General features: G+C 29.6%; 1 protein-coding gene across 1 annotated transcript; it reads right to left on the bottom strand.

The window, feature by feature from the left end:
• Positions 1-5,913: 5,913 nt before the first annotated feature.
• Positions 5,914-8,497, bottom strand: LOC110663063 (polygalacturonase-like). The gene is made up of 4 exons (XM_058129864.1): positions 8,060-8,497; positions 7,069-7,358; positions 6,227-6,455; positions 5,914-6,132 (listed from the first exon to the last, which is right to left on the bottom strand). Exons 1-4 carry the CDS (start codon positions 8,495-8,497, stop codon positions 5,914-5,916), a joined length of 1,176 nt encoding a protein of 391 aa, XP_057985847.1.
• Between the last annotated feature and the right edge of the window lie 2,746 nt (positions 8,498-11,243).

Genomic DNA, 11,243 nt, shown 5'->3' on the forward strand with positions numbered 1-11,243 from the left:
TAGCCATAGTGGACTACCAAGTGAGGCAGCTAAGATCAAAACAGATCCCTATGGTTAAGGTTTTGTGGAGGAGCCAGTCAGTGGAAGAGTGCACCTGGGAGTCAGAACGGGACATGCGTAGCAAGTACTCTTATCTGTTCAATGTGTAATCCTATACTTTATTCTGCCTGGTGTAAAATTCGAGGACGAATTTTCTGTAAGGGGGGAAGAATGTAACACCCCTAATTTTTTAATTTATTATTTTTGGGTAAATATTGATATTTTATTTTATTTGAATTTTAGGAAATTATTTGAAATTTTTCGGATTTTAGAAATCGGGTTTGATTTTCTGAAAATAAAAACTTTTATGATTTTTAAAAATTAATTTAAAGGCCACGAGGCAAAACTAAAAATATATTTGGAGTCTACGAATTTTTCTGAGTTTTCTGAAATTTTTTCGAAATTTTTGGACCTCGTTTTCGGTTATAAGGCAGAGTAAAAATTTAAAATTTTGTATCCTGAATCGAACCGGTCGAATCGGACCGGCTCTTTTCTTTTTCTTCCTTCTTCTCCCTCGTGCGCTCGACCTCTCCCCTTCCCCTCCCATTTTCTCTCTCCTCCCTCACCCCCAGGCCGTGCCGCCGCCTCCTCCTCAGCCCTCCCCACCTCTCCGGCGCGCCACCCCAGCCTCCCCCCATCGCCGGCTGCCGCCTGGAACGCCAGGAAATCGCGTGAGAAGCCGCGCAATGCGCAGCGCGCCGCTTCATCTTCCCAGCCGATCTGGCCACCGATTGGGCCGAGTCTTGTGTCAAACACCATCTACACCTCGAGAGCTTTCCATAGACACCAAGAACACCAAAATCCATCGAGCGGTTTGTCTAATTTTTGTCCGGGAAGTTTTAGCCCATTTTGACTTTTGGGCTAGATTTCTCGCAAACCGTGAACCCCACGAGAAAACTGAGAGTACCAGAGCGCTCCACTCGTCGAGAGCTTCGCGGTAATATAAATTTTAAAATTTTCTCACACTATTTTTCGGTGGGTCCCATGGAACTTCGTAGTGTTTTTCCGAGCATTAAATGAGCTTAGAAAATTTCGTAAAATTTATGTACTAACCCCCGTGTTGTGGGCTTCGTGTAGGTATCTTCAATTCGGGGAAATTCGACAGTTGTCCGGGTCTGTGAATTTTCGGCCAGACAGATCGGCTAACAAAAAAAAGTCTTGGAATCAGATCGAGATTTTGGCTACCCCACCGTTGTCAGACATCCCGAGTGCGTCCCCGGAGTTGGAATCGGTATAGGTAAACCCGAACCTTACTTTTTCGTAATTTTCTAGTGCTTAAATAGGATTAAAAATCCATAAAATATTCGTGGTAGCTCAGAAAATTATGATTCTTTTTGCATTAGCCTAGTAATATTACTAAAGCCAGCGGGGCAAAGTTTTAGAATTTTTAGAGTTTATTTGGGTGATTTTTGCAAAAAGGGTCAATTATAAGGACTAAACTGTAATTTTACATATTGTGATTGATGATTGTTTGGATGGGCCCAGGAGGGGCTGTGTGATATGATTGAGTTGTGAGTGTATGATTTGTGAATATAGAAGTGCGTTTTGAGCCCTTTTACAGGTTGGGTAGGTCCTAGGTATAAGGGAAACTCTGTCGGATTTTCGGCACGACTTAGGACGTATTTGGTCTTTTCTTGATTTGTATTGAGTCAATTGTATTAAATAATTATAATAAAATTGTCATTTTAGACCTGTAAACTTATTATTTTATGCATGTGTATTGGGCTGGATGAGTGAGCTGAGCTCCCATTTATTTTTATGTTGTATGAGTATGTGGAGAGTGAACTGAGCTCCCCAATTGATTATATATTGTGTTTACAGGTCGGATGAGTCAAAAAATTTTTTGTTGAAAGGTCTATTTTATAGCCGGACTCTGTTCGGTTGAATTCTTGAAATTGGGCCCAAATGGGCCTTAGAGTTTAATTAAGGAATAGTTAGGCTTATTACGGACCTCGGAGGTTTTAGGTTGATTCAAGTTCTGGTGTCGATTTAGCCCATAAATTGAATCGTGACAAGAAATATGCTAAAACTTCTATACGAGCTAAGTGTAAGGATAGATATCTGTAAGATAACAAAGGGTTAGAAAGCCAGGTGGGTCTTCCTTACTTGGCACTCCGATTATTAAGTTAGATAAGAGGTTTAGACAGTAAATGGATATGATGAATGAGCTACAGATTATGTGGGTTAAGTTATGTCTCACACTTGGTACTTATAGAGTGTGTATATGTCTTCTTATCGAATAGCGTCTACCATGTGTCAAGTCAGTGCAAGCTGATAATTAATGACTGATCCAGGCTTTGCTAAAATATCTTATCTTTTAGACTTATGTGGAGCACAGTCACTGTTATGCTTTGATTTGTAACGATGGCTGGCATGGGGAAGCCCACTTAAACAAGGCAAGTCAGAGTATAAGGCTCTTAGAGCTGTAGAGCATTAAATGTATACATTCAACTGTTTAATTCCCCGCCATCTTGAACTGACTTGTTGGGCAAATTACTCATTAACTACATATTTAGAGTACTCATTAAGCGCATTAACTAAGTCTATGTTAAGTGATAGTGTTCGCAGGAGACATCCACGAGCATGAGGCCTACCCACGACCAGTCTGTCCTATCTTGGGCACTTTGTTAGTGGGTAAGGATGATAATGCGCACGATATTTATGATAATTACTGTATTTAAATTTAAATTTAATTAATATTTTTATTATTTAAATTTATTTTAAATTTAATTATTATTAATATTTAAAAATTATCAGAATTTATTTAATTTTATATATTTTAATTAATAATTAATATAAAAAATATTTTTATTAATAATTTATATTTTAAAATTTAATTATTGTATAAAATATTTAAATTTTATTTATTTAAAATATAATATATAAAAATTTATAAATATTATTATAAAAAATATATATTTATATTTAATTAATTATTTATATAAATAAATTAGAATAATAAATATCTAATTTAAATTTAAATTTATTATGAATATTATTCTTTAAATTTAAATTCATTCTAATTTAATTATATACTATCAAAATTTATTTTATTAAATTTTAATAAAATTAAATATCTATAAATATTTGACCTATTACCATCCTACTCATGAGAAGAACAATTAATGTACTCTCATATATACCTTACTCACGGTATTTCCATCAATTTATACCTTGCTAAGAGAGCTTACTTGGGACACATGTCATCATTTTAAGAGATCGTGATTTTTCTTATTGTATCGGTATATAAAACTCTTTTCATATATTTCTCACCCTAATTTATTTTCTTATTAATTATCACCCTAAAATCATTAGATTTTATATATATATTTCTTTTGTTGTTTAATCATTATAGGACAAGACCAACATGATAGGGCTAGAGGATATGAACTAGAAGTTATACTTATACAAATTTTTTGACTTAAATTTCATTTAAGAAAAACAAGTCAGTCTAAAGTAGAGAATTTTTAAAAGGAAATTTACAACACGCTAAGCAATTATGAAGCAAAGATGGCCAACATAAAAGAAGAGCATGAAAAAAAGATGACAGACATGAAGAATGATTATGAAGGAAAAATAGCCAGTCTTAAAAAGACTTGAACACTGAATTTTCTCGTTTTAGAATTATATTTTTTGAGGTTAATATCTGTTTGATTTTTTTAGTAAAACTTTGATTATACTTACATATGAACATAATTTTACATGATTATTTTTTCACGCTCAATCTATTTTGGCTAAATCTCAAGATAATTAAGATTGGCATGATGTTTAAGTTCAAATGTTCTTTTACATTTATATTATATTAGAATTGTATTTAATTAATTTTATTTCTTTATTATTTTTAATTTAAGTGGTATACTGTCTTGTGCATGTAGTGTTATTTTATTTTCATTTGTGTAATTAATAAAGTTTACTAAATATTATATTCATCGCTTATGTACCTTAATTGATTATTCTAATTGATGTAATGTTTCATTTGATTATTTTGAATATTTATGGCCATAACTTTAAATATTATTTTATTATCTTTTACTAATTATATTTATACTTGTATTTTATTTGGCGTGCAGGGCAATTGAAATATGAAGAATAGTTAAATGCTACCAAACATCAAGTTTCAAGATATGAAAATATCTGGTTTTTGTATTTTGATGAATTGATTTGCATATATAACAGCCTATGTCATTAAAACAATTTTGCTATTTATCAGGTTTGGATACATTTTATATGCAAATATGCTTGACCAAATAAATAAATAAATAAATAAATATATATATATATAGAGAGAGAGACGGAGGTAAGAATTTCTTTGAGGGGGTCCAATTAAAATATGTAATTTATAAAAATAACATACATAAAATAGACATAAGTTGATAAGAGAATTTCTAATAAGAAGTTAATAAGATATTATAAGTAAATTATAATAATTATCATTTATTTTTTATGAATTGAAATCTAATTAATCATAATAACTTTTTTGTCAATACTTACAAATATATATTTTTTAATATAATTTATCAAACAATCATGTAATAATTCATCTCCTATATTTTATTGTGAAGTGGATTTTCATGTAACTAATAAGATTAATGATCAATTTTATTTTGATAATTCAATTTTATAATTAACAACATAAAAATATAAGTTTAACATCAATTTTATTTTTTGTATTAAAATATAAATTTAAAGAATATATGGTTAATCTTCTATTACATGCTTTGGTGTACGAGTATAAATTTTATTTTTTTCTTAAAAAAAGAGATTTTGTTTTCATAATTATACTTTTGTTTGATTATAATTATGATACATGTTGTATTTTTTCTTCTGATTAAAAAACTATAATTAAGGATGCAATTATAATGACAAGCAGTCAATAACCTTATCCCCCTAAAATGATAAGAACTTTTTTTTCTCCTTATAGATGATTGGAGATAAAATAAGCAAAAAAATAAAATAACCTATGGGCCAAGCTTATTGAGACTTGATCTCCTCCAAAATGGGCCAAGCTTGGGGATTGTATTTATCATAATTTTTTTTTATATTAACTTGAATTTTTTTAACCTGCTTTTTGCACATTTTCTAGATTCATTTGTTTGTATTTCATTGATTTAATTTTATTATATATTATTTATTAATTTTTATTCTTTAAATTAACTTTAAATATTTATGCATTTGAATAATTATATAATAATATAAAATTTATTTAAACAAATAAAAGTTTTAAATGAATGATAATTTAATATATTAAGTGATCACTCATCTAAATAAAATTTGAATAATATATTTACATTATAAAGTTTAAAGCTAGCTTATTGTCACCCAATATATTTAATTCATTTTTTTAATTAATTATGGTTTTTCAATGGAAAGTATTTTAAAAATAATAATTTTTGAGGCTGTCTATAGAAATTTATTGCAAGTACTAACATGCAAAATGATTGAGAAAGAAAATTAGATGAATTGATTTGAACAATATCTCTAATACTCAAGTCAATATTATACTTAGAGAATAAAATTGATGAGAGAGTTATGTACGTGATTATGAAGGTTTAAACTCTTTATATAGTTATCTGATAAAATTTTATTGAGATTTTAGAAGATTGACATCTGTAAAAAAAATTCAATAAAAGCGTAATTCAGATACCATGATAAGGTGTCATGCTTATCTGATAGAGTTATCTATATATTATTTAATTATCCAAAATGTAAAATCGGGTATTTTTGGTGGTAGTATGCCATTTTTAATACATTATACTGATATAAAAGATTGACATAATACATTATACTGATATAAAAGAGTGACACATATATATATATATATATATATATATTTCTCCTATGTATAGACTAATAATTAATTAATTAATATAATTCTTAAAAACAGCTCTCAGGAATGAGTAGTCCGGTGCTGGTTCCGTCAATGTTCTTACATGATGATGTTGCTGCTTTATTCATATACGTCAGCTTTATATCTTGTAATTTAATTCCCTTGCATGGATTGCTTGGGCTGCACTCAAATGTCACACCTTCTGGTGTTGCAGATGTTCCTTGTATATTTTTGTACGTCACTTCACTAATCTTCACACCAGAACTCTATCAAACAGAAAAAAAACAAAGTTTTCGATATATACCAGGAATCACCATTTGCGTACCAGAACGAGTTGATGATGATGATGGTTTAGTTTACCTGGCGAGGACAGCCAATGTTGTTAGGGCAGTAATTCTGATCAATAATGATAGGGTTCTCCACATTCCTCATGATGATGTTTTGGAAGAGAACGTTCCTCACAAAGCCAGTGCTGGGCCTAGCCCATGTTTTTATCCTTACACCATTGTCTGATCCTGTGAATACTGAATCTGTTAGGGTTATGTTTTGTACTCCATCTTCATTAAGTTGCCTGCCCAGACTTCCAATGCTGCCAAATAACACAACTTTATTAGTTTTTGCTTGCATGCAATTCTAGCAATTGATTACTAATAATTAACAAATAGGTGTTCAATATGAGAAATTTTAGAATACAATTGTTTTATATAAGGGAGGAACTAAGTTTTAGCTCAGGAAGGTGTTAGTAACCTCCTCAAAAGTTTTCAAAAGTATAATATTACTTATAAATTTTAATTATTTTGCACAATAAAAATACTGTTCACTCTCTAAGATTTTTAAATTTAAAATTTTACCTATAAATTAAATTTGGTGTATTCTTTAAAAAAAAATTATCATTTGTCCCTCTAATATTTTTTTTGTTTTGATTTCTACGTAAATTTCATTCATATTTTATATTTTTTAATTTAAATCTCTTTATATTTTATATTTTCATTTTAATTTTTATATTTTTATCAAGATTTCATTTAATTTTTTTAAATATTTATTTTTGGCTCTTAAAAATTAATTTTTAATTTCCGCCATGATTATATATATAATGATTTATTACAGTAATAGATTTCATATGAGTTTTATAATTAACGGTTAAAATCTATGTTATGTGTGTGATGGAAATAAAAGAAGAAAAAGTTGGGAAAGTTTGCGACCTGACTCCGTGACCAGGGCCACACTTAATACGGCTGATGTGCAAGTTCCTGGTGCCTGGACCAATTGATATGCAGTCGTCTCCTGTCTGTAGAGTACTGCCTATGATTGTCACTCCCGTTGACCCCTGGACGTGAATGCCATCAGTATTTGGGCTTAGGTCTGGAGCTATAAGCCTTACATTTCGAACTTGAACATTGTTGCAACTGTTGATTACCAGGTGAGTTAACTGACTGTTGATTGATGTCAAGCCACTGATCAGGACGTTGTTAGCCCAGTTGAATGTTATGGACTGCATTGGTAAATAACAAATACTAGTCAATTAAGATTTATATATATAATTATGAATAGATCAATATCTTAGCATGCCATTGCCTAAGATGGGCGTGTCAAGGAGACCTATTGGTCTAGACTTAAGTGGATAATACTAAGTTTTTCTTAATTTCTTAATTAATATATTTTACTTATAAAAAAAAGTTCATTTTCTTTTTTTATCATATTTAAATTTTAGCATCAAATCATAAATTATGATTTTCATCCTGCGAATGTTCTGTATTTCATTTCTTAAAATTTTTTTACTTAAATTCAATTTATCTTGAATTCAAAACAAAATATGTATAATAGAACTTATTGTAAAATAAATAAAATCTATAAATTTGTATGTTGAGTTTATAATGGACGGAAAAATTTTATTTAAATTTGATTCTTTATAAATTTAAAATATAAGCATGTGATATATATATATATTTAAAAGATAAATCTCATTAGATATCTTGTATCTTAAATTTATGATAAAATAGATGTAAGAAAAATTCATAGTGAATCAGATCTTTTTTATTTTTAGAAAAATTATATATATATACATGGCACATCAATTAATTTGGTAGTATAAACAAACCGACAAATATATAAACCATGTGATAAAACTGTAGTTGACTTACTAGTAAATTGATTTTGTTAAACCATAAGACTGATTAATTATTAATAACTTACCCTAGCTCCAACAGGGCAATTCTGGCCAGCTCTTCTGCAAGCCCAGAAGCCAGCTCCTTTAGCATCAAGGGAACCACCAAAGACGGAAACTCCATTGACCTGAATGAACAAGATCCAGTAGCCAGAGTTGCCAAGGGCACGATAATCCAGAGGAGCTACAATGGTTCCATCTATCTGAACCCTAATTCTACTCTTGCATGGGCCTCTAAACTCTATTGCTTTGATCAAGTACCTTCCCTTAGGGACGTATATTGTGGATGCAGTAGCCGAGCTACATGCAGCGGCCCATACCCTAAGGAAAGCTTGGGTTGCATCAGTTTTCCCATCTGGTTTTGCACCATAACTGATAACATTGTAAGCTGCATTTGATGAGTGAATCATGAAGAAGAAGAAGAAGAAGGAGAGTACAAAAGAAACAAGATGAAACTTATTAGCCATTTTTTATGTGTACAGAGAGAGCTAGAGAGGGTAATACTGGATGATTTAGAAATGGGGTTAGGGTTTTATTTATAGTGGGTGAAGAAGAGTCGTGATTTGGGAATTGTTGCTTGAATACTTGTCAGCTTGGACCAATTAAACAAGTCGTCAACTTGATATATATTTTTTTGGGTTTCTAATTCTTTAATTTACACGTCTCACGTACTTGTAGCTGAGATATGTACGGTTCATGCGATAAGTTATGAATCCATGGAAAAATTGAGCATTCACATGTTATATGCTGTTGAGGAATATGAATTGTGTTTAATTTATTATCGTAGAATGGATTGTTCAAGTGACAAGGATGATAAAAATTTATGCATATTCTATTATTTGATTCAATTATATTGAATTTATATTTTTTTTTAGTTTATTATTAGTATTAGAATCTCTCCAGTCGAAGCCACTTATACATTAAAGAAGATTATTAAGATTCAAATTTTTAATTTTTATATATATTATATAAAACATTTAGCTATTAAATTAATTTTCTTTTTTAAAATATATTTTTCATCAATTAAAAATAATTTAAGATAACAGTAATAAAGAGATCTCAAATTCAAATTTTTTTTATATATATATTCTATTAATAAGAATAGCTTAACACAATTCATTTAGCTATTTTTCATTATATAATTTATTAGTACAACAGCTTCATAAACTCTATTGAATAAAAAAAAATTAAATTTAAATAATTATTATATTATTTATTAAATGCAAACTGTAGTACTCATATTTTAAAGGTGTGCAAAATTGTGATTAACCGGTCAATCCATTGGAAAAGAATGGCTGCTCAGAGACAATGTGTTGCATATGCAATACTCGTTATAGATTTCCTCTTTTGTCACGTGACACGTGGAGGAAACCCGGAGTAGTCGCTGCCGGGAATGTCGCCTATTTTAGAGCTTTTCCAATCATTCAATTCAAAGAAGGCACGTTTGAAAAATGAAAAAAAAAAAAAATTATTTACAATATATTTATTTAAAAAAACTTTTTAAAAATAGACTAATAACAAGATTTATCTTAAAAAATTAGTTTGATTTTCTCCGTAATTCGGTTTGATCTTTTATTTTAAGAAATTTAGTTTGCAAAATTTATTCATCTTGGAAATTATTGCTTACCTAGCTATGTGTGAGTTGCATAAAATTTTAAATTATTTTGTAAATTAATAATGACATAATTAAAATTTTGTAAATTAATAATCAAATATAATATTTTATTTATTTGAAATGTAAATCCAACTTTTAATTAGTTTAACATTTATAAGAAAACAGGACACATAAAATATTTGTTTGCATTTAACTCTTTATGAATCTTATATCATCCAAGAAATAATATTAATAAAAATAATAACACCACATAAAACATCATGGTGTATATAAATATTTCAACGTACAAAAAAGAAATTCTTTTGATATAATTAAAGGAGAAATACTATATATATATAGTAGTTTAGATGACAATAAAAGCAAGACGGCCGTACGTCCTTGTTTAGCCGAAGAAATTGATTGAAATTCTGAATTAGATTATTTAGTTATTGAAGTTATTAGTAGAAAAGGGAGAGAATATAATTGTTAATTAACTAACCAATCAACAATTAATATCTTCATGTTCAAGTAAAAGGACTATTCTTGGGTTTCACATGTTTTATAGTTGAAGAAAGGGAAAATATATAGTATAATATTGGTAATAGTTTGGATGGGAATGAAAATGATTGACCCAATTGAAAGAAATCAACTAATCAATTATTTGGTAACTATGTGCACAAACAAACTCAATTTCATAGAATGTAAAGGCTAAACTGGTAATTAGATTCATGTAACAATACCAATACCATTGTCCATTACATTTATTTTAGATGGAGAGGAGTAATTACCACTCGAAATTACTTAATTTTATGGATCAATTTTATAAAAGTTATTCATTTTTTTTTTAAAATCTCATTCAACTTCAGCTTGAGTAAAAGTCACGATAATTAAATATTGCAGGTAAGGATGAGCATAAATTGGGTTTGAACCAAAAAATTGAATCAAACTAATCTAGTTCAATTTTTTGGGTTAATCGGTTTGGTTTGGTTTAACATTTTAGAGAAATTCAGTTTTCAGTTTGATTTGATTTTTAAACCAAAAAATCAATAAAAAAACCCTAACCGATCGAAATTGAGCCAAGCCTCTACATTAATTAAGCCTGTCCTCTGTCCATTTTCATAGCCAAGACCCAGCCTAGGTTTATTTAAAACTTGCCCAACATAGTTCCCATTTTAGAAGAACCCATGACAATGTCCATTGCCCCTTCTCCCCTTCTCTCCCAACCCAAGCCCCACCCCTCCCTTTCTGGTCTCCACCTCAACATGACACCTCTTCCTCCTTCTCCCCCGATCCTTTTTTTTTTTTTTAATTATTTTTTATTTCAGTGGTTCTGTTCATTCAGAAAAATACCTAGCAATTGCATGTCTTTTTTGCATATTCAATTCTTAGTTTAACTTGGGCCTCATCTTCAATGTTGTTGAAACTTCCAGCAAAAAGGTAAAACCATAATCACGTCTCACCAGATGAAGACCCACATGCATTGACATGCTTAGATTCATTTGTTTGAATAGGCATTACGTTTATTTTAACTTAGGGTTTGTTTGATTGTGAAATATTTAGAGTTTTGATAAAACATGAGCATCTGTAAAAAGGTTGGTTATTTTTATTTGATATGTAAA

This window comes from Hevea brasiliensis, chromosome 2, assembly GCF_030052815.1.
Source record: "Hevea brasiliensis isolate MT/VB/25A 57/8 chromosome 2, ASM3005281v1, whole genome shotgun sequence".
Classification (NCBI taxonomy): Eukaryota; Viridiplantae; Streptophyta; class Magnoliopsida; order Malpighiales; family Euphorbiaceae; genus Hevea; species Hevea brasiliensis.

Excerpts from the sequence above, each read along its gene's own strand:
- LOC110663063 (XM_058129864.1), bottom strand. The coding sequence starts at position 8,497 with ATGGCTAATAAGTTTCATCTTGTTTCTTTTGTACTCTCCTTCTTCTTC. Across the intron at positions 7,359-8,059 it reads ATTGCCCTGTTGGAGCTAGG|TCCATAACATTCAACTGGGC; the intron begins GTAAGTTATTAA and ends TTACCAATGCAG. Across the intron at positions 6,133-6,226 it reads ACATTGGCTGTCCTCGCCAG|AGTTCTGGTGTGAAGATTAG; the intron begins GTAAACTAAACC and ends TCTGTTTGATAG.